The sequence below is a fragment of the Schistocerca nitens genome, chromosome 1 (genome assembly GCF_023898315.1).
Source record: "Schistocerca nitens isolate TAMUIC-IGC-003100 chromosome 1, iqSchNite1.1, whole genome shotgun sequence".
Lineage (NCBI taxonomy): Eukaryota > Metazoa > Arthropoda > Insecta > Orthoptera > Acrididae > Schistocerca > Schistocerca nitens.
In genome coordinates, this window is record NC_064614.1 from 337606582 (window position 1) to 337632347 (window position 25766).

The window sequence follows — 25766 nt, forward strand, 5'->3', positions numbered from 1 at the left end:
CAGATCGTCCGTCTGCTAAGACTTCTGATCTGTTGCGGAACTACTACGCTTTGCGCTACCGCCTCATAGCTAGGGATGGTGTTATCCTCCTTTCCACCGACAATGCTTCGCTGCATGTTGTGGTACCTGCGTCTTTGCGTGCTTTGGTCTTGCGCCTCCTTCACCAAGGGCTGGGGTGTCTCTCGCACAAAATCTCTGGTGCGCCGTCATGTGTACTGGCCTGGCATCGACTCTGAAATAGCACACATGGTCGCTGCCTGCGGCCCTTGCGCTTCACAGGCCGCCGCCCCGAAGTCATCTTTGTCACCGTGGCCTTCGCCTGAGATGCCCTGGGAGCGCATTCACGCTGATTTTGCGGGACCTTTTTTAGGTACTTATTGGCTCCTCGTAATTGACGCCTACTCTAACTTTCTGTTCATTGTCCGTTGCACTTCGCCTACCACCGCAGCAACCACAAGTGCTCTTGCCCACATTTTTTCTTTGGAAGGCCTTCCCTCTACTCATGTTACTGATAATGGTCTGCAATTTGCCTCTTCTGAATTTGCAGATTTTTGTGCTCATCACGGTGTTATGCATGTCATGGCCCCTCCGTTCCATCCACAATCAAACGGTGAGACTGAACGACTGGTCCGCACATTTAAGGCTCAGATGTGGAAACTCCTAACTTCTTCTGCTGCTGATGATGCACTTCTCCAATTTCTGGCTTCTTACTGTTTTGACCCCATGGGCGACCACAGCCCAGCTGAGCTCTTACATGGCCAACAGCCCTGCACGCTACTTCATCTTCTGCGGCCTTCCACCTCACAGGCACGTGTGCCTTTGCTTGGCCGGTTCACCGCCGACAACCTTGTCTGGGTACGGGGATATGGCAGGCGGCCAAAATGGAGTCCGGGCCGCATCTAACGACACCGTGGCTGATGCCTGTATGAAATCCAGACGGACACGAATGTTGCAGTGCATCATTTGGACCAGCTTTGGCCTCATGTGCTGGAAACGCCTGTTCCGAATGCCGCTACACCACCTTCGGTTCTACCTGACACTCGGGATCTCGGGATCTCTCATTATTCACAATGCAGCCCTCTCACCATCATCTCAGTGCCAGTACAAGAACAGACGCCACCAGGAGATGTGCCCATGCAGGAACCGGATGACCATCATCTGTCCGAGCCAATCTACTCACCTCCTTCTCCTACGGCCGCTGACACATCGCCCATGTCTCCTGTTATAACAACTGGACTTGCCGCAGCGGGCAGATTGGTGCACGGGGCCCCAGCAGATTCGACCCCTACGTCTCCTGTCATCTCGACCCGTTATCATCGGGGACACTTCTGTCGGTATGGGAAGCCTCCTCCTCGAGACTTTACGGCCAGTCAAACAATGCCTATGGATGTTAGCAACATCCATCAAGACCAGTGCAAAAAATTCAAAGGGGGGGAAAAGTGTTGTGACTCGCCGATCATTCAAAGTGCTGCCGAGCAATTATGCGCGTCCTCTACATGCGGCGCTGTCTGCCAGCCATGCAGCAGCTGCACCGCCTAAGCAGCCAGCCAGCCAGCCAGCAGCTGCTAGACTTGGACTCAGTGCTCATTTGAATGTTACTGTGTTCACTTGTCTTGCTTTGTCAACTTGCTCAGTGACTTATATGTGTTCAACTTGATGTTATAACACCCTCTCACTTGGTAACAATGATAGCCATTGAACAAAAACAAACAGAAAAGTTTGTATTTTCAGTAAAATGGGTAAGAAGGAGGGTACCTTATTTCTGTAATAGTGGCTACAATCATTTCATTCAGCCAAGAAAGACAAGATATGTGGCTCAATTTTAAATGAATAGTTGAACAAATTCATCAAAAATATGTACCTAGTTCTCTATTCTAATACTTTGTTGATAACTTATCCTTTGCATTGTTAGCTGCTCCAAGCAGAAGAAGTGCTTGGCTGTGCTCCACATTTTACATTGGTTTTGTGATCTATACTGACACTAAAGTGTTCATCTTTGGCACACTGGTGTAGAAGTTGTCATGAAACCAGCTACATGCAAAATCAGTACTATTCCCATGTTTATTTACATTTATATGCTGATTTCTGGTATTTCCTTTGCATCCAAGTAAAATCATATGTGCTAAATCTATTTGCTTTGAAAAAATAGGTTCAAAAACTTCACATAAAAATTAAATTTGGTTTCTGTGTTGACTGAATTAAAGCTTGTAAGTCAGTCATGATATATTATGTGTTTTCATATGCAAAGTATCATGAAAAATGTAGTTTGTGTTATAGTGTTAGATGTAATCAACATTTGTGCTTTATATAATTTTAGCAGTAGTTTCCCTGTCCCAATCATTCGCCCCCAAATCTCAGAGTATATCTACATGAATAGCATATATTTCTGAGAAATTTCAGAAGTTATGAGTGTTTTGCATGACATATTTAATAGTAAATCAAGATTTTACTATAGCAGCCAACCAACATATCATCACTTTAAAAAAATAAATTGTTCAAATAGTTAAGGGAGGCTAACATTTAATTGTGATGGGAGGCAGGACTTCGATAGTAGGACATGGAAGAGAAGGAAAAATAGTATGTGATGTGGACTGGGGGAAAGAAATGAAAGAGGAAGCCCACTGGTAGAATTTTACACAAAAAATAATATAACCATGACTAACGCTTGGTTTATGATTCACAAAAAAATATTGTACATATGGAAGAAACCTGGAGACTGGAAGGTTTCAGATTGATTATATAATGGCGAGACAGAGATTTTTGAACCAGATTTTAAATTGAATGACATTTCTAGCAACAGATGTGAACTCTGACCAAAATTTATTGGGTATGAACTCTATATTTAAACTGAACAAATTGCAAAAAGGTAGGAAGTTAAGGAGATGGGACCTTAATAAGTTGAAAGAACCAGAGATTGTTGAGAGTTTCACAGGAAACATTAGGCAATGACTGACTAGAGAAGGGGAAAGGAATACAGTAGAAGACAAATGGTAGCTTTGAGAGATGAAATCGTGATGGCAGTAGAGGATCAAATTGGTAAAAGGATCAAATTGGTAAAATGACAAGGCCTCGTAGAAATCCTTGGATATCACGCGAACTACAGAATCTCATTGATGAACGAAAAAAAATGTAAAAAAGCAGCAAATGAAGCAAGCAAAAGGAAATACAAATGTCTAAAAAAAGAGATCAACAGGAAGTACAAAATGGCTAAGCAGGAATGGCTAGAGGATAAATTTAAGGGTTTAGAAGCATATTTCACTAAAAGGAAACATACATACTATCTACAGGAAAATTAAAGAGGCTTTTGAAGAAAAGAGGACCAGTTGAATGAATATTAGGAACTTAAATGGAAAATCAGTACTAAGCAAAGAAGGGAAAGTTGAAAGGCGGAAGGACTGTACGGGGGATCTATACAAGGGAGATGTATTTGAAGACAATATTATAGAAATGAAAGAGGACACAGGTGAACATGAGATGGGAGACAATACTGTGAGAAGAATTTGGCAGAGCACTGAAAGACCTAAGTCGAAACAAGGCATCTAGAGTAGATGACATTCCGTCAAAACTACTGATAGCCTTGGGAGAGCCAGCCATGGCAAAAATATTCAATTTGTTGTGCAAGATGTATGAGACAGGTGAAATATCCTCTCAGACTTCAAGTACAATGTGATGATTCCAGCTCCAAAGAAAGCAGGTGCTGATGTGGGTGAATATTACTGAAATATGAGTTTAATATGTTATGCTTGCAAAATACTACCAAGAATTCTTCACAGAAGAATTGAAAAACTTGTAGAATCTGACCTTGGAGATGATTAATTTGTGTTCCGGAGAAATTTAGGAACACATGAGGCGATACTGACCCTACAACTTACCTTAGAAGATAGGTTTAGGAAACACAAACCTATGAAAACAGTATTTGTAGACTTCGATAAAGTTTTTGACAACATTGACTGGAGTACTTTCTTAGAAGTTATGAAAGTGAAAGGGGTAAAATACAGGGAGCACAAGCCTACTTACAACTTGTACTGAAACCAGATGGCAGTTATAAGAATCAAGGGGTATGAAAGGGAAGCAGTGGTTGAGAAGGGAGTGAGACAGGGCTGTAGCCTATACCCAATGTTATTCAATCTGTATATAGAGCAAGAAATAAAGAAAACAAAATAAAAGTTTGGAGTAGGAATTAAACTGGGGAAGAATCAGCATCAAGGGTGAGCATAAACTTATAATTGAATCCTTATATCGAGTACCCCGACTCGCCTCCACAATTAACTGAAAACTTTAAAGAGAACCTGAGTTCACCAGTACTTAAGTTCCTCAGTCATACTGTCATGATAAGAGTAGACTTTAATCATCCAACAATCAATTGTGAAAATTAAAGTTTTGTATGTGGTGGGCTTGATAAAATATCCTGTGAAAAATCACTGAATGCCTTCTCTGAAAATTCCCTAGAACAGATAATTCAGAAGTCCACTCACGTTGGCAAGGTATTGGATCTAACAGCAACAAATAGATCTGACCTCTTTGAGGATGTCCACACTGCAGTTTGAACAACAACAATTACTTAAGTACAAAGGGCAGTTCAAATAAATAGAAGGGTTCATTTTATCAGGAAACTAGATAAAAAGGCAGTAGTGTTGTATTTCAATGCTGAACAGGAAACATATGGCTCTGGAAAGAAGAACATATAAAAATTGTGGCTCAGGCTTAAAAGAACAGTTGACCATGTGTTTGATACATCTGTAACTAGTAGAACAGTTCACTGTAATAAAACTTCTAAATAAACAGCGACTACTGCATACTAGGTACCAAACAAAGCATAGGGCTATAGACAAAGTGACGCTGAATGAAATGTCTTTGGTTGTCAAAAAGCAATATGTGAAGCCTTCAATAACTACCATAGCAGAATATTGTTGAAAAATCTCTCAAAAGACACAAGTTCTGATCATAATTATGCAAAGGGTCTTGATTTCCAGACACTCATGGATAAGAAACAAATTGAAATTGAGGGTAGCAATCTGAAAGCAGAAATGCTGAACTTTGAATTCAAATGTTTCTTTACAAAGGAAAACAGAGTTTGTCACCAAGTCAGCCCCTATTTCCCCTTTTAAGCATAACATGTCACAAATTCCTCAAACAAAAAACTGTGCCCAGTAGTTGGAAGAAAGCACTAGTTACACATGTCTGTAAGAAGGGTAGCAGAAGTAATCCAGAAAACTACCATCCACAATCCTTGACATGCTTTTGTTGTAGAATATTAGAACATATTCTGAGGTCAAATATAATGGGATATCTCGAACAGAATGGTCCCCTTTATGCCAACCAGCATTGATTATAAAATATTTATCTCTTGAAACCCAACTCCCACTTTTCTCACATGACATACTGAAAGCCATGGACCAAGGCAGTCAGTCAGATGCAGTATTTCTAGATTTCTGAAAAGCCAGATAATATTAATAATACCTTCTGACTTTCAGCCAATGACATTTCTTATGACTTTCTACAACTTAACTGGCATATGCTCGAGGATACACATAAGCTATCTTGATAAAACCTACTTAGAAAGTTTCTACATCCAACTTTAAGTAGTGTATATAGGAATATATTATAGCCTCCAACATATCATTCCTGTTGGGATCACAAGAACAAGAGCAGACTAACCACAACATGTACAAAGATGTTTAACCATAACCACAACATGTACAAAGATGTTTAAACAATCGTTATTCCCATGCTTCATACAGGAATGGAATGGAAAGATGTCCTAATAGCTGGTACAATGGGAACCACCCTCTGCCATGTACTTCAAAATGGTTTGCAGAGTATACATATCTCTCTCTCTCTCTCTCTCTCTCTCTCTCTCTCTCTCTCTCTCTCTCTCATACACACACACACACACACACACACACACACACACATACACACACACACACAAACTGTTGCTCAACAAGCACTTCAGCACGACTGGTCCCTGCAGAAGGAATCTGTCTAAAAAGCTAATACATTTATTGTCCACTCTGTGTGTCTTTTTGTTGTGTAGAATCTCTTCTGTTTAGTTAGTGGTGATCCATCTTCAAAAGTACATTACACCAACATTAAGTTTGAAACTTAAGTAAATTTCATAATCTCTTGGAGATGAATGTCATTCTGATGGTGGTACTCTAGCTGACAAGGGAATGGTCCAATAAGACATGCCGAAACCTACCCTGAAATTTTTTACACAGGAAGAAGACAATGAAAGAAATGCAGTCAAAATTTTAGCTGCTAAGAGGCACAGCAAGTAATTTTTTAAAAAAGCTGAAAATTGCCAAATTCGTAGCGCGCTAAGCGGCAGTAGAAATGTACACCCCTACTGGCGCTATAGCAACTGCGCGCGCGCGCACGCGCCCACACACACACACACACACACACACACACACACACACACAATGTCGGTGGCACATTTGTAAACAGAAAACACGACACAACCCGATCGTAATTTGTAAAGGATGTTTCAGGTTACCGTTCGTTGATAGTTCTCTGACACAACAGTACACAGTTACTATTCTCTCAAATTAACCACTCAAGTAACGTCTATTACAAATTATCAGTTGCTTTTTGCAGTATTGGTAAGTATGATATAGAGAAATTCATAGCTGACATAAAGACGAAAGTTGCTGTTGTCCCCGCAACTGCTGTTTATAACACTGATCAGTCAGGTTTTGTGAAAGAACTGCAAGCACACTGCACTTTATCATTTCGCAGTGAAAAGAAAGATGGAGTCTGTTGCCCAATCAATTAATGCAATGACACATTCATACACGATAATGCCAGTGATAAGTATGAGTGATTTACTATTTCCGTAGCTGTGTATCTGTCTTCAAGAACTGCAAGGCAAATTAGGACCAAACATAAAAAATGACCTGTTTAGTACCCAAAATCTTGTAATTGATGTATCAAAATCTGGAAAAAAGGGGAAAGAATAATTTTCAACATTTTATTTGAAACATATTCCTACCAGCTGCAGAAACTAATTCACTGCTTTTGTTGGATTCATGGTCTGGACTTAACGATGCTACTGTTTTTGTGGAGGATGACGAAAAACCTGTAGATGTAATATGGATTCCGCCTGGAACTACTAGTGCGATTCAACTTCTCAATAAAGAATATTTTCGATAGTGGAAAGTATTTCTCAGGAAATTATCAGACAGCATAATTTCCGATACCACTCTCTCATTTCAGGTTTATCAGCGGAACAGTATTCTTAAGCTACAGTCTTTTGTGCATTACCAGTGTTCTTCACCATGCTTTATGACTTTGATCAAGTATGCAGCGCAATATGCAGAACAAGAGACTGGATGGTCTGAACAGGATTTGATCCCACACTCTCTGGATCACGAAGCTCACACTTTGTGCCACTAGCCAGCTTTTATTTTAGAAGAAGGGGGGGGGGGGGGGACACAACAAAAAAGAATATGGCCATTAGACCTTACACACATAGTGGAAACACCAGCTGTGTCGCCTCTCGAGATGATGCTTGACATCGGTAATTAGTCTTCTGTTTGTAAATTTCACCTCAATGGTAATGAGAAGCCCGGGAAAAATGGCAGCTGACATACAAGGAAAATTTGGGATCGGTGCTAAGGAGAGCTGGAGATGCAATTCCATGTAAAGTGCAAGATCTCCACACATGTCACACTTCCACATACAAATTGACACTCTTCCTTCCCTGCAACATTTTGCATACTCCATCAAGAACAGTGGGCTCACCACGCAAAATAATCCTCACTAAATACCAAAGTTTTGCACTGAGTAGCTCTCCATGCTACTCTATCCTGTGTAAGCTTCTTCATCTCCAAGTAACCCTACATCCTTCTGAATCTGTTTAGTGTATTCATCTCTTGGTCTCCCCCAGCGATTTTTACCCTCCACACTGCCCTCCAACACTAACTTGGTGATCCCTTGATGCCTCAGAACATGTCCTACCAACCGATACCTTCTTCTGGTCAAATTGTGCCACAAATTCCTCTTCTCCCCAATTCTATTCCGTATCTCCTCATTAGTTACATGATCTACCCATCTAATCTTCAGCATTCTTCTGTAGCACCACTTTGAAAGCTTCTATTCTCTTCTTGTCTAAACTATTTATCATTCATGTTTCACATCCATACATGGCTACACTCCATACAAATATTTTTAGAAAGCACTTCCTGACACTTAAATCTACACTCGATGTTAATAATGCTTTTCTTGCCATTGCCAGTCTGCATTTTATATCCTCTCTACTTTGACCATCATCAGTTATTTTGGTCCTTAAACAGCAAAACTTATCTACTACTTTAAGTGCCTCACTTTCTAATCTAATTCCCCCAGCATCACCTGATTTAATTAGATTGCATTCCATTATCCTTGTTTTGCTTTTGTTGATGTTCATGTTATGTCTTCCTTTGAAGACTCTGTCCATTCCGTTCAACTGCTCTTCCAGGATCTTTGCTGTCTCTGACAGAGATTTAGGAACGAAGTGTTAGCTATGATTACGTTATGTTTTGTGCAAAATTCTACCAGACGGATTCCTCTTTCATTCCTTACCCCCCTTCCATATTCACCTACTACTTTTCCTTCTCTTCCTTTTCCTACTATCGAATTCCAGTCCCCCATGACTATTAAATTTTCGTCTCCCTTCACTATCTGAATAATTTCTTTTATCTCATCATGCAATTCTTCAATCCCTTCATCATATGTGCAGCTAGTTGGCATATAAACTTCTGCTACAGTGGTAGGTGGGGGCTTCGTGTCTATCTTGACAAACAAGGAACAAAAATTCCCGGATTTCTCCCGGATTTCCCGGTTAAAAATACAGTTCCTCCCGGGTGTAAATGCACTTTTTCCCTGTTAACTGACAGTATATTTTCTCTCAGAACTGTATAACTTACCAATCCTTTGAATTGTTATGGTTTTATATGTGGGTGTAGACTTGCCTGGCACTTTAGAAAACACGTTTTGGAAAGATCTTTGATGTGCAGCAACATTTACACTGCATATTTTCGCATTACAAAAGTATAAATCCGAATTCCACCAAACACCGCATGTCACTTTCTGAAGCATTGAAATCGAGATTGTGATGCGCTTTTGTAAGCCAGTCATAGGTCATGTCAGGTGATCTCGCCAGCCAATGACAGCGGATATTCAGAGCTTAGGACACATGATGTAGTCAGCCAATGGCAATATCACTGTTAAGTAGTGTGAACACACAAACAGCAGCAGTTAATGGTTTAAATTAATATACATAGTGTTGCTACAAGAAAAGCAAAGCTTTCACACATAATATCGGTGTCTACACTTCAAGAGAAGCTAAGCTTTCACATATAATGTTGGTCTTTTATGCGCGTCTTACACTTTAAGATATATCACACAAATGAGCCAGTAAAATTTTTAATAATGACATAAATGTCTGATCTTCTTGGCTCGAAATTTTTCTAAATGGCTCATCATCAGTTGATTTTTAAATGAGAGTCAAACGTTCTGTGATTTACAAAATTCATCATACAATCTTGCACATAGTTCAACTTGCGTAAAAGGAAATTTACTTTGAAAGTAACGCTTTTCAAACCACCATTCGCAATATTTTCCAGCAACTTGTTAGAAATAGGTTCATTTCAGCAGTTGCTAGAGCACGTCAGATAAGAGGCACCACTGCACTTGCAGAGCTATGATGACTTAGGAGGCCCGCATGTTCGTACGTATAAAACATTAAAAGATCTTACATTATGTCATAAAAGAAACAAGACATCAGAGGATACTCCAAGAGCATCGGAATTTCGTGAACCATACTAAAATGTACACATTTAAAGGCCACATTCATATGTCCAAATTCCAAATGAAGTAGGTCTTGACCTGATATTAAGCTTTTCAATGTGGTTTTCGGGATGTAAATTTTCTTGGAGCATCAGTACTGTGTTATCAACTGTTTGGTTCTTTATTATGGCACAATGCGGTACGTGCTACAAGATGAAAACGTGCACTTGAAATGCAGCGAATAGTTGAAACCAGCCAATAGTTTCAAATATATTGACTACCTCAACAGAAAAGATTAATAAAAGGAAATTTCTTTAGCAAACCGGCAAAAATAACTTCATTGTTCTACAAGACAATTAATGCTTGACTGTCAGAAAGGTGGAAATAAAATAAAATCTGAAACTAATAACATATTTTTGCCTTCCGTAATTATGTGAATGTATTTTAATTCACTTGATAGCTCCCAGCCACAGAAATCTGTTTTGTTTTCATTTGACTTGAGAGCAGTAAACGAAGAGGAAACATCAAAATCACAAAATGTAAACACGGGTCACGTGGAGACTACCCACTTCCCCGCTGTACTCAAGACTGCTCTGTATCAGGTCCAGATCCACGATATTTCCAAACTGGAGCAATACTAGATAGTGGCGCTCTCCCCCACCCCCCTATCCAGGCCATCCCACAAGCATTTGAGATAGGACGTCAAAAATTTTAAAAAATCGAATTTTCAGAAATATGTTCATTTGGTAGTGCACATCTTTCTGAATAGGCTGATGCACAAAACATGTGTGTTTGAGGAAATGTAAGACATGTCATTTGGTCTTAAGTGTGCCAAAGAGCAGTGTCAGCCCTCTTCGCACAGCATTCTTCTATCGCACGTCACTGTATTTCGCTCCGTGGAATTGAAACATGTATATTTTGTACTGGATGCCATCAAACTATATTCAGGACAGTGGAAAGTAAAATGTCCTGTGATGCCTCTCCTGCTTCCATTCGGCCGGTCTGACATCCTGCCCCCTCCCCCCCCCCCCCCCCCAAAAAAAAAAAAAAACCCTTGCCATTAATACTGGATGGGATTATTTGTAAACAAGAACTCTTCAGAAAATTTGCACTCTATATTCCCTATTAGCTAACAACTTGCTGCTTTGCGTGGCATAAAATTAAATACTGGATACATAAAACCAGCAAAGACAAGAGATAAGCAAGACAGTACACATTTCTTCAATCCTTAGCTCCTACAGATTTTTTCTCTCTAATCTTGCTACAGGTTTACATGGTGGGCTTTCCTTTCTGTGCAAGAATCTATTACCTCATCAAAGTTCGTCAGAAATTTTGCTACATGAAAAAGCGAAATGTCATCGTCTATTACTGAAAAAGCTGTTAATACAAATAGGACCCAAGACTGGTGTGGTTTCCCTATCTGATTACATCTATTTTGTCATTCTCTGCTAGATAAAACAAAATAGGCCTTTGTAATACTGCAGCAATTGTAACACACACAAATAAACGAGACTGTTTTGGTACAAATGGTCATTTTTATAACACAACAGAATATAAGTCACAAAGTACTAATATCAAATGCCTATTAGGCCTACTACAAGCAAAAAGCTTTATGTCGGGAAAGAGTTTTACACTTCATTCATATGCTCCAGTTTCTCAAGCATGCAATCGAAAAGTAGTAGTACAAAATTTTTATACAAATTTGGAATCGTCATATTCTTCCATAGTTTGTGTGATGTCCACGTTTCTTCTCCTTCCTTGTTCTGGCAAACAGTCTTGTCATCACTAATTCTGTAACTATTCCTGTCGATGTCAAAGCTTATTCGCCATTTAACTTCACTAACTCTGTCCCGCGATTATTCTCCGATTGGGCATTGTTACATGTACGTACAACACGTTTTCCACGCTACTTCCAGAATAGAACTTAAAGCTGCTGCTAGCTGGGGACTGTGCAACTGGCTCTTACTAGTATAGCGATCTGGCCAAAACTTTTCTGTCAAAATTTCATTTTCTTGGATACACCAAGAAGATAATACGTAATCTTTATTACCTGTTAGTAGTTTATTTCCACTCTGGTAGTCTCAACCTATGGATTTCGCTAGTAATTATAACAACGCTCATCATTCGCAAACCCAATGAACCGCGTAATCAGACAGCTGTTGGCATTCATCCATTCGGCTTTACTCCGCTCAGCTCATAGAGCCCCTGTTGTCTGCAGGAAAGTTTATTTCTAGATGCAACAAGGATTCCCCTGACAGACATCATGTACACTATGCACGCATTCACAAATCCTTCAGAAATTAACTTCGAATGTGTTCAAAAAGCGACAGGGATGCGTTTCAAAGTCATATGAATAACCGATAGACCAATGTGCACTGGATGCTAGGTGCTTTGTGAAACAAGGTTTTTTACCTCAAGAATATGAATTGTATTTTCTACACAACAGCACAATACTCAGGTATCACGTAAATGTACTTTATGAAATTTAAAGCATTTCACATACACTGGATCAGCAAAGTACCTTAAATACTAACTTTTATAACACTTAGCCGTTATGAACAGCTTTCACAGTCATTCTACAAGTTTTTCACTTTCTATCACTTTTTATGTGTAATTTCTCTACCAACCATTCAGTGACAGGAGATATGCAAAATTCTGTTGTGTTGAAATATTGATGCAGCTCTCACACGTAAATAGCGTAAAAACTATTTATCAGAATACTGTTACTATCCATGTTCAAGCTACAAATATAAAATTATTTTATGGAGAAAAAACACTAATTTCACTTCTTCACATAAAGCACTGAAAACATAGGATGTATTTACCTGACAATGTTGTGAAGGTATCAGTATAAAAACATTTCCCGTAACATGAACATATATATTATGATGAGATACACCACCACTGTCTGTTGCTAGTGAGTTATTGTTGTGGCCTTCACTCGCACAGTGTATGAAGCCAAATCTTTCAATTATAGATTCTTGGAAGAGAAATAATCTCTGTTTCCATGTCTCCACAGGGTAGTCTACAAAGAGAAAGTAAGTGTCTTTCAGTCATATCCAGTCCATGAAAATTCGCGAACAAGCAATTTAAATATAGTAGTAATATTAGTAGTAGTGACAATTATTCCTGTTATTTATTACTAGTGAACCAAGCAATCCTTCACAATTGCTAAATATGTATGGTAGTTGGATCTACTTCCTAATCTGGTCTCTGTCCATATCCCTCCCTCTTTTTATCCATCGGGGCCCTGCCTCCTCCCATTCTTTGTCCATCACCTCCTCCACCCTCTCTTTGTTATTCTCCTCCTCCCCTCTCTCTCTTCCCATTTCCTTCTTCCCCCCTCAATGTTCATCCCCCCCCCCCCCCCCCACCCATGACCACCTCCTCTTTCCTCCCTCTCTCTCTGACTCTGAGCCTTGTTTATTGGTGTTGCAAAGGAAATCTTGATTGGAAATGGAAGTCGTTCAAAGTGAATAGGTTAATGGGTTGGGATCATTAATGTATGAGAGTATAAGAGAGAACTGCCCAGTTGCTGTTACTGTGAAGATAGTAGCTTCAATGACAGTATTTTGTAGGGTTTTAACTCACAAAAAGTTAGGATTAGAAAGTTGTGGATGATTTAGATTCCATAATAGCATTAAAATCGTGAGCCAGTAAGCCATAAATGTAAGTTTCCTGTTTTCTGTTAAAACCATAGGTAAGGAGTAAAATGAAACAGTACATTGTTGTGTGTGCACATGTTATACAAGGAGAAGGAATATGTATAGGATAAATAATTTTTTAATGGTTTAAATGCCCTGATATTATAGTTAAAATTGACTGTGAGATCGGAAACTAAACCACATATTTTTACAGCACAGAAACACCCCCCATAAAAGTCAGTTTATTCGAATGAAATCGATTATGAACTTTCCATGACTTGTTGTTGCCAACAACATTTGCTTATTGTATCTGAAATAAATTTATATACTACATATATTTAAGTATATATAGTCTTTAATACAATATTGTGTAAAAACTTTAAGTCAGTCAGCCAGCAAATTTTCGAGACTTTTGGTAACAATGTTACATGTCTTGTTTTTATATAGTAGTATAACGTAATAACAAATATATCCTGAATCTATCCAAATGTTTAACAGAGTACTGTATAAAAATTTGAGGTAAATCAGCCAAGAACTTTTTGAGATTTTTGCTAGCTGTGTGTGTGTGTGTGTGTGTGTGTGTGTGTGTGTGTGTGTTTCCACAAAAATATATAGCTTATATCAATCCAAACATTTATTAGGTTCTAGTATAAAAATATGAATTAAACTGGTCAAGAACTTTTCACGATTTTTGCCAACAATGTTTCTTTTTAAATGACAAAAAAATATGTTGTATATGTCCTTCTGATTGTTTATTAGCGTACTGTGTAAAAATTAGAGGAAAATCAGAGAACAAATTTTCAAGATTTTTGCTAACAACTTTTTCCACTTATATGGTACAGAAATACTTGAATACCTTATACATTTGAAAAAAAGTGTCGCCCACATCCATCCAAATGCTTATCAGACCATCATGCAGAAATCTTAAATAAACCAGTTAATAACCTCTTGAGATTTTGCGTAACAACATTAGACTATGACTCTTCTTCATTTAGAAGTATAGACTTTACACATATATTTATATACCACATATATTAACAAATTTGCAACCTATGTATATCTGAATGTTTGAGTATTGTGCAAAAATCTGAAGTAAATCAGTCATGAACTTTGTGAGATTTTTGGTAACAGTGTTAAACTACAACTTGTTTTTTATAGTAGTGAAGATAATTATTAACAGCAACAACAACAACAACATAAATAATAATAATTATTATTATTATTATTATAACAATAATACCCGCGGAGACTCGGGAAAAGAATAGGCCTTTGGTATGTTCTGCCAGTCGTAAAAGGCAACGAAAAGAACAAACCACTAATAGGGCAAACCCCCGTTTTAGTGTGATTAGTTGGTTCAGGACAGAACTAATGAAGCCTCGGACAAGCACTGTCATGGACGGGGATGACGCTTGAACCCTATGTCCGTCCACAATGGTAACGACACTGCTAGCCACACGGAAAATGATTTAAATCCAAATAGAGGTGTTTTGCAGGACATGCTTCCTGCAACTACTCTAGAAGGAAAACAAAGACAGAGGATGAGATGGTCAGATGAAGTTAACCGACACCTCATGTTCTGTTATTACCAAACAACAAACTTAGGAACCAACACAACTGGATACAGATCACAAGTATACACAACATTTATTACCAGATACCCAGAATTAAAATTTTTTAACAGAACGACGACTAGCTGATCAGATTCGTGTAATAATAAAAAATAATAGGATACCCCAGTCAGAATTATAAAACATCAAACAACAAGTACAACAAATACTGGAACAAAACAATGTGCAGTCAGAAGAAGAAGAAAATACAGTAATGGACTCAAACATACCAGAGCAAACAAACAAAGAACAACATGCATCAATTAAACAATCAGAGGAAAACAAAATCTTAAGACAGCCACCAGAACAAGCACAAATAGAACATGAAGTGACACACATGTTAGATATAGAAGAAAAATTTCAGTTGACATATATAGAATACAAAGACACAAATACAGACATTAGACCATTCTTGCATAGACCACCAAATAACCCACAAGTCGAAACAACAATAACAACTATCAACACAATCATACACAACAAAATAAATGAAAATACAACTATGGAAGAGTTACAACTACTGGTTTATATAGGAGCACTCACTACACTCAATATACACACTAGGCAGAGATCAGAACAAACCAACACACAGAAGAAACGCACAAAACCACAATGGCAACACAGGCTACAGATCAGAATAGAAAAACTGAGAAAAGACATCGGACAGCTAACACAATTTATAAGAAATGAAATATCAGACAAAAAACGAAAAAGTTTAGGTAAAATCTCACAACAAGAAGCAATAGAGCAATTAGATGAAAAGAAGCAGAAATTACAAGCACTGGCCAAACGACTTAAAAGATACAAAAAAAGTGAAAATAGAAGGAAACAAAACCAAACATTCAACACAAACCAAACGAAATTTTACCAGACAGTAGATAACACACACATTAAAATAGACAATCCACCAAACATAACAGACATGGAACACTTCTGGAGCAACACATGGTCAAACCCGGTACAACATAACAGACACGCACGGTGGATACAAGCAGAAACAGACTCGTACAAGATGATACCACAAATGCCTGATGTGATAATTTTGCAACATGAAGTCACCTGAGCAATTAATTCTACTCACAATTGGAAAGCCCCTGGACATGATAAAATAGCAAATTTCTGGCTAAAGAAGTTCACCTCAACACATTCACACCTAACTAAATTATTTAACAATTACATTGCAGACCCATACACAGTCCCTGATACACTTACACAACGAATAACTTATCTGAAACCTAAAGATCAAGCAGACACAGCAAACCCAGCAAAATATCACCCCATAACACGCCTACCAACAATATACAAAATATTAACTTCAGTCATTACACAGAAATTAATGAAACATACAACAAAGAACAAAATTATAAATGAAGAACAAAAAGGCTGTTGCAAAGGAGCACGAGGATGTAAAGAGCAACTGATAATAGATACAGAGGTGACATATCAAGCTAAAACTAAACAAAGGTCGCTGCACTACGCATACATTGATTACCAAAAAGCTTTTGATAGTGTACCCCACTCAGGGTTACTACAGATATTGGAAATATACAAAGTAGATCCTAAATTAATACAGTTCCTAAACATAGTAATGAAAAATTGGAAAACCACACTTAATATCCAAATACATTAAAATAATATCACATCACAGCCAATACAGATTAAGCGTGGAATATACCAGTCCTTTCTGGTTCTGCCTTGCTCTGAACCCACTATCCAACATGCTAAATAATACAAATTATGGATATAATATTACTGGAACATACCCACGCAAAATAACACATTTGTTATACATGGATGATCTGAAACTACTGGCAGCAACAAATCAACAACTCAACCAATTCAAATGGTTCAAATGGCTCTGAGCACTATGGGACTCAACTTCTGAGGTCATTAGTCCCCTAGAACTTAGAACTAGTTAAACCTAACTAACCTAAGGACATCACAAACATCCATGCCCGAGGCAGGATTCGAACCTGCGACCGTAGCGGTCTTGCGGTTCCAGACTGCAGCGCCTTTAACCGCACGGCCACTTCGGCCGGCAACTCAACCAATTACTAAAGATAACAGAAGTATTCAGCAATGATATAAATATGGCTTTTGGAACAGACAAATGTAAGAAAAATAGCATAGTCAAGGGAAAACACACTAAACAAGAAGATTACATATTGGATAACCACAGCAACTGCATAGAAGCGATGGAAAAAAAAAGATGCCTATAAATATCTAGGATACAGCAAAAAATAGGAATAGATAATACAAATATTAAAGAAGAACTAAAAGAAAAATATAGACAAAGGCTAACGCAAATACTGAAAACAGAATTGACAGCAAGAAACAAGACAAAAGCTATAAATACTTACGCTATACCAATATTGACCTACTCATTTGGAGTAGTGAAATGGAGTAACACAGACCTAGAAGCACTCAATACACTTACACGATCACAATGCCACAAATATAAAATACATCACATACATTCAGCAACAGAAAGATTCACATTAAGCAGAAAGGAAGTAGGAAGGGGATTTATCGACATAAAAAACCTACATTATGGACAGGTAGACAATTTAAGAAAATTCTTTATAGAACGAGCAGAAACTAGCAAAATACACAAAGCAATCACTCATATAAATACATCAGCTACACCATTGCAATTTCATAACCATTTCTACAACCCTTTAGATAACATAACCTCAACAGATATGAAAAAAGTAAATTGGAAAAAGAAAACACTGCATGGCAAGCACCCGTATCATCTAACACAGCCACACATTGATCAAGACGCATCCAACACATGGCTAAGAAAAGGCAATATATACAGTGAGACGGAAGGATTCATGATTGCAATACAGGATCAAACAATAAACACCAGATATTACAGCAAGCATATTATTAAAGATCCCAATACCACAACAGATAAATGCAGACTTTGCAAACAACAAATAGAAACAGTAGATCACATCACAAGTGGATGTACAATACTAGCAAATACAGAATACCCCAGAAGACATTACAATGTAGCAAAAATAATACATCAACAACTTGCCATACAACACAAACTAATAAAACAACCCATTCCCACATACAAGTATGCACCACAAAATGTACTGGAGAATGATACAAATTATGCTGGAACAGAACCATTGTAACAGATAAAACAACACCACATAACAAACCTGACATCATACTCACCAATAAAAAGAAGAAATTAACACAACTAATCGAAATACCCATACACAATACAACAAATATACAGAAGAAAACAGGATAAAAAAATTGAAAAATACATCCAACTGGCTGAGGAAGTCAAGGACATGTGACATCAGGATAAAGTTGACATTATACCAATTATACTATCAACTACAGGAGTCATACCACACAATATCCACCAGTACATCAACACAATACAGCTACATCCAAACATATATATACAACTACAGAAATCTGTAATTATTGATACATGTTCATTTACCCGAAAGTTCCTAAATGCAATGTAACATATACCGTACAGTTAAAAGGAAGTCACGCTTGATCAAGGTCCGCATCACTTTCCATCTTTGACCAGACGTGGGGTCTGAGAGGGGAGAGAAACAATAATAATAATAATAATAATAATAATAATAAAACCAAAATAACTTCTGGGAACTACAGAAGTAGCTTCTTAAACTGAAAGGATTTAACCCCTTGGACATTGATCCTTATTACCCCCTGAAGGGAGTGAACCATAAGACACAGTACAGTGTCCAACAGCATCTCTTTGCTGTTAAAGATGTATTTTACTTGAACACATGTCTCTAGACCTCCACTGATTACATGTATTGTGATTATCAATGTTTGCATCCATACATGTACAATGCATGAATATCATTCACATGCTTTTTATCAGACTGAGTCAAATGAGACAATTAAATTTAAATAAGGTGCAAATACACTGAAGAGCCAAAGAAACAGGTACACCTGCCCAATATCGTGTAGGGCCCCCGCGAGCATGCAGAAGTACCGCAACATGATGTGGAATGGACTCGATGAATGTCTGAAGTAGTGCTGGAGGGAATTGACACCATGAATCCCGCAGGGCTGTCCATTAATTTGCAAGAGCACAAGGGGGTGGAGCTCTCTTCTGAACAGTTGCAAGGCATCTCAGATATGCTCAATAATGTTCATGTCTGATGAGTTTGATGGCTAGTGGAAGTGTTTAAAATCAGAAGAGTGTTCCTGGACCCAGTCTGCAGCAATTTTGGACATGTGGAGTGTCGCATTGTCCTACTGGAATATCCCAAGTCTGTTGGAATGCACAATGGACACAAATGGATGCAAGTGATCAGACAGGATGCTTACATACATGTCACCTGCAGAGACATATCTAGACGCATTAGGGGTTCCATATCACTCCAACTGCACACACCTTACACCATTACAGAGACTCCACCAGATGGAACAGTCCTCTGCTGACATGCAGGGTCCTTGGATTCATGAGTTTGTCTCCAAACCCACACACACCAATCCACTCAATACAATCTGAAACGTGACTCACCTGACCAGGCAACATGTTTCCAGTCATCAACAGTCCAATGTCAGTGGTGATGGGCCCAGGCGAGGCGTAAAGCTGTGTTTCATGCAGCCATCAAGGATACATGAGCGGGCCTTCACCTTCGAAAGCCCATATCAATGATGTTTCATTGAATAGTTTGCACACTGATACTTGTTGTTGGGCCAGCATTGAAATCTGCAGCAATTTGCAGAAGGGTTGCATTTCTGTGATGTTGAACGATTCTCTTTAGTTGCTGTTGGTCCTGTTCTCGCAGGATCCTTTACCGGCCACAGTGATGTTAGAGACTTGATGTTTTACTGGATTCTTGATATTCACGGTCCATTTGTGAAATGGTCATATAGAAAATCCCCACTTCATAGCAATGTCAGAGATGCTGTGTTCCATCACTCGTGTGCAGAAAATAACACCACCTTTAAACTTACTTAAATCTTGATTAGCTGCCATTGTAGCAGCAGTAATGAAGCTAACAACTGCACCAGACACTTGTTGTCTTATATAATAGGCACTGCCAACTGCAGTGCAGTATTCTGCCTGTTTACATGCCACTGTATTTGAATATGCATGCCTATGCAAGTTTATTTGGCACTTCAGTGTATAGGAGATCAAAGAGCCAACTTTTTTGTCAGATATCTCACAGGTTACATGGGTCCAGGAATGCAGTTACTACAGTCATTGTGAAATATAAAAAACAGTGAACAACTACACCCTATCACCATTCACAGCAACCTAAGAAAGTAGCTGACTAGGGACCACTGTATGAACTAATTTTCAGATATCTTTCTCAAGTAACACAGGGAACTTTAATTAAAGCTTATACATAGAGATCAACAGTAGAAGAATCCAAAGAGAGGTGAGTGAATTCAGTTTTTATTGTCATGTTACTGCCCTGTAAAAAGCTTATAGTAATTGTTTTATGTCTGATTCTTCAACAGTACAGGTTGTATTGAACACTGTTTAAGTATAAATAAATAACAGAAAATAGATCCTGACGTCCTTGAACCAAAAAGAAACAAATACTTTTTATTTTTTGATACCTCTTGATAATTAAAGCACTCTGTAGATTTACTGAATAAGACAAACGCTGGTTCTGGAGAACACTGTAACTCAATCAGGCTGGGAAACACTATCGCAAACCACTGTCTCAATGCAACCACATGCTATCAGCACTCTAACAGTAGGCATAAGATGCAGTAAAAGGGGAATGGAGATCACATCACATTAGGAAAACAGACCTGTCCATGTGCAAGTCAAATCTTGAGGGCCAGAAATAACACAGTCAAAATCCATGATCAATAAAATAAGCAAGTATCATAAGTTCCTCAGACATTAAGTAGTCTTTAAATCTGCCACTGGTGTTTACCCATGTGACATGACAACAGTGGATGTATTACTCCATGCCACATCTAGCGATCTTCCAAGATATGCAGGTAATTGTATCAAGTGAACCATCGATATGTCTGACAAGATTACTCATAGCAAAGCAAACAATGCTGCCATTGGTCTGTGAAATAGTAAAATAAGGTTTTATGGAGTCTTGATGTAGTACTCAGAAGATTTATATGAAAGCAAAATGTACTGAGGTGTTTATGAAAATGGTTTTCAGAAACAAACAGTGAAAAGCAACCACCCATCGAAATCCCATGATGTAACCATGTTTACCAATCAATAACAAAGGTTGTTTTCAAGGAATCTGGCTAAAAGTTCAACTTCCATCAAGTACTTATTAGAGACTTCCCTTTACTAATCAAGATGAGTAAATTAATACATGTCACTAAATTATCTATTAACAGAAAAGCCAAGATCACAATAATGATTCATTTAAAAGTTATGAGAGGTTCCGGCCTTTATGCTGGCCATCTTTGAATGTAATGCACCATACGGTTGCAGCTGGCAGTGCACAGAACAGTTACATGCACTACTGACTGCAGCTGTATGTTGCATTAGAACTGAGGATGGCAATAATAAGACCAAACCTCATAACAATTTTTAAATAAATGATTATTGTGATCTTGATAATTTACAATAGATCACAGAACTTTTTTAAAACCATATTATATAAAAACATGACACTAAATGGCAGTTAATATAATGGCTAGATATGCAGAGATAGCGTATCAACTGGGGGTAATGAACTGAAAAATAACTTCACTATATTTGGTAGTCAAAAACTATATGGAGGATATGCATTACATTGTAGCAGCATAGAACTTTAACGGCATGGAATGCAGCCCAGAACACGAATCAAGCTGCAGCCACAGCCTGCTAGCAGGTCAACGTTCCTGCCCACACAGCAACATCAGCAGAAGCCACTGTCCACTTTTACAAGCTGTTGACTGAGTCCAGCTGCCACATGATAACAGCCGAGCCACAGTCATCGTCCTCTGTTCCACAGGTTCCCAAGTGACATAGAAACATGTCTCTCCTGCAAACTCAGCCCTGTGCAGTAGTATTTAAATTCCCAGATCCAGCATAACATCATTAGTGCAGCTCAGACATACTATGAACACAACCTGTGCTGATCGTTGCCAAATTTATGTCGCAACCATGACCACCATTTCTGGGCCATGATGACTGCTTGAGCCCTATGTCATGTATGATTGTTTATAAAAAGTTTTGCCAACAGATTGGTTGCCTACATTGTCCCACTTTCACCCACCATCAGCAGGGTGCCACTCATCCACACCTTACTGAAGTAATATCCCATTGCAATTGGTGTCACAACAACTGTTGAAGGGTAAATGGTAGACCTGAGCTGTGGCAGTTTTCTTGCAATGTATTGATATCACTATTCTTATGATCTTTGACTAATATGTTGCCATTGGAGCACAGCGCCCTCTGGTGTGACATCTTCAGGCTTGGTGGCTAGTTTGGTGGGGAAGCTGAGGAACAAAACTGTAATGAGGAGACATTTACACTGATTTGCTGGTTTATATCTTCTTGTAATTTTTTTGTGTTAACCTTATGTATCCCTTGTACTTGTGAGCCTTTAGCCAGAGTAAAGCACCGTGTTCCAGAAGAAACACACAAAATCCATTATCAATAAAATAAGCAAGTATCATAAGTTCCTCAGACATTAAGTAGTCTTTAAATCTGCCACTGGTGTTTACCCATGTGACATGACAACAGTGGATGTATTACTCCAAGCCACATCTAGTGATCTTCCAAGATATGCAGGTAATTGTATCAAGTGAACCATCGATATGTCTGACAAGTATGGAAACAACGAAGCCAGCTCACCACACACTTTCAAAACCCCAAAGGAATACTACATCTACATTTATATTCCGTCGCGTATGGTTCACGAGAAGAACGACTACCGGAAAGCCCCCGTGCATGCTCAAAACTCTCTAATTTTACATTCGTGATCTCCTCGGGAGGTATAAGTAGGGGGAGGCAATATATTCAATACATCATCCAGAAATGCACCCTCTCGAAACCTGGACATCAAGCTACACCGTGATGCAGAGCGCCTCTCTTGCAAAGTCTGCCACTTTAGTTTGCTAAACATCTCCGTTACACTATCACGCTTAACAAATAACCCTGTGACAAACAGAGGTGAAACAAATCTGGAAAAATCAACTGAGTTTTTCTTACACTTGAATATGTTAGCCAATATCGCTAATAAAAAACAACTGGTCTTAAAAACATGTGTGATGTAAGAAAGTACATTACACAAGAGCCTGCAGTTGGAGAAATGTTATGTGAAGTAGTGAAGTGCATTAAGCTTCTCCAAGTAGTTCCAATCACGGCAGCAACAGCAGAACAGTCATTTAGCACCCTTAGATGTCTGAAGTCCTATCTTCGATCAATAATGGGACAGAAGTGATTGAACAACTTGGCTGTTCTTCATGCCCACTGAGATGTTTTGTATGAATTGGATATCCAACCAGTCATCAATGACTTCATATTCAGTAATTCAGTCAGATGGTCGACATTTGCACCTTTCTAAAGACACACTAGCCCTAATAATGGCATTTAGAGCAATATTAAAAAGCTTTATAAAATAGAGAATTAAATACATACATAACGTTAAATTTTCAGTTTCGAAACATTAGTACTAGTTTATTACTGTATTACTATAGTACTGTATTAGTTATTTTCAAGTACATAAATATTTTTAGGGTGTAAGACCCAATTAAAACCCACTATTTACATACTTTTTGACTGAAAGTATTAGGCATACTGTATTAATTTTATTAACTGTATTAAAGCATTAACTTTGAGATACTGTTTTTATTTAATGAACTCTGAGCCTTATTCAGAGTAAGCTTAAATTAGCTATTTCACTTATTAATCAAAGTGCTATTACTGTGCGACAGCAATATTTTATGTTTTATTCTTTTAATTATAGTTTAGGACTTATTTAAATATAATTTCAGTCTTTTCAGAGCTGTATATTCACTTTTCTGTAATAGTCTATAAGCTTGATTATTACTGTAAATTAAATAAGCTTTTTACCAAAATACTGTGCGTGTTTATGTTTTGTTTCTTTTTTTTCAAAGCCAAAAAATGTGCCAGGCTTGTCAAATTTCCCGGAGTGTCGAGTTATCGAGAGTCCAGTTTTTGGGGCTCTAATGTTGATCATATGACTCTTAAAAAAACTTTAAAACTCACTATTTTTCACCTAAAATTTAGAAAATTCCCGGAGCAAGACCCGCAGTATGGGCCTCCCCAATATTTTGTATAAGTCGGCACCCCTGTTATGGGGTAACATGTTTTACTTCAAGTTTTGTCCTAGTGCACACATTGCTCTTGGCTCTTGTCAGGCATGGTTTTTTTTATTAATAAGGTGCACAAGCAAGGTCTTGGTTTTTATCTTGTTCACTTAGATATTGACTGAGGTAGGAAGTTGTTGCAGGTTCTTCAGGATTTACCCGACGTTCTAACAGACAGACTTAGTGTTACTAGCAAAATGGAGTATAAGATACATCTGGAAGATGATGTATCTGTTAGGCAAGCTCCTAATACATTATCCCCTTCCAATATAAAATCCCGTGGGGGAATAATCAATGGTATGATTTGTGAAGGGTTTATTAGGGTGTCCACCACCCCTTATGTCCCTCCTGTCTTCTCAGTTCCCAAAATGCAGGGAAGTGATTATACAGCTGTTGTCGATTATAGGCTTCTCAATGAAAAGGTCATCTTAGTGTCTGTTCCTTAACCGGATCTACACAGTTGTTTTACTTGGTTTTTGGGGGTGCATTATTCTACTGTTTTAGATCTGAACCAAGCTTATTATCAGATACCCTTAACTGAGAACTGCAAACATGTAACCATCTTCTGTACCAATTGGAATCTTTACGAGTTTAATCATGTTCCATTTGGTCTTTCCACCTGGGCTGCAGTATTGTCTTGTTTGTTAGCTAATGTGCTTGGAGACATAGAATTTAAGTATGTCTACAACTACTTGGATGATGTTGTTGACTGCAGTGCAAGCTTTGATGAAGATTTGGTTCATCTTCTGCACGTGTTACTTTGTTTTAAAGGGGCAGGTCTTACTGTCAAATCATATAAGATCAACTTGGCTAGATTGTAGGTCTCCTTTTTGGTTCATTTAGTTTTAGTTGAGGGAATCAGAATAGATCAAAAGCGTAAGTATGATCTGCATAACTCTCCACTACCTAAGAATAACAAGGGCATAGCCAGGGTTATTGATATGGCCAATTTTTTTTCGGAAATTCTTACCTAATTTTGCTAAGCTAGCTGCTCCCCTCAATAATTTATGTATTAAAGGAGAAGTTTTTGTTTGGAGTGAAAGCCAACAAGCCTCCTTTGAAGCCATTGAGGAAGCTCTGGCTAAGCTTCGTGTTTAAGAAATTCCTAATTTTGAACTTCCATTTATCATTCAAACTAACACTTCAATCTCAGGTGTGGCCACTATACTTTTGCAGGAGTTTGAGGAACAAAGATGTTCTATAACTTGTGCCTCGAGAGGATTATCACCTGCCCAATTAACATATTCGGTGTATGAATGGAAGCCCTCACTGTTCTCTTCACCCGAGAGAAGTTCAGATTTTATTTAGAGCATAGAGAATTTCATGCGTTAAATTGGGTTATGGGACGACCCAGAAATACAGGAAGAATCGCCCATTCGGCTGTCCATATATATGTATTTAAGTTCTGAGTTAGGCACTTTAAAGGCACTGACAATCAACTCACCGATGCCCTTAGCATAATGTTCGGGAGAACATG

The 25766-nt window shown here is 38.3% G+C and overlaps 1 protein-coding gene across 6 annotated transcripts in view; it reads right to left on the reverse strand.

Annotated features, from left to right (window-relative positions):
- The window catches only part of LOC126248551 (GATOR complex protein Iml1), a 637798-nt gene that overhangs the window by 29465 nt on the left and 582567 nt on the right, over positions 1-25766 (reverse strand). For all 6 annotated transcript variants that reach the window (XM_049949630.1, XM_049949665.1, XM_049949640.1 and 3 more), the window contains one exon: positions 12597-12796. In XM_049949630.1, coding sequence (XP_049805587.1) covers positions 12597-12796 — 200 coding nt within the window. The remainder of the gene's footprint in view (positions 1-12596; positions 12797-25766) is intronic.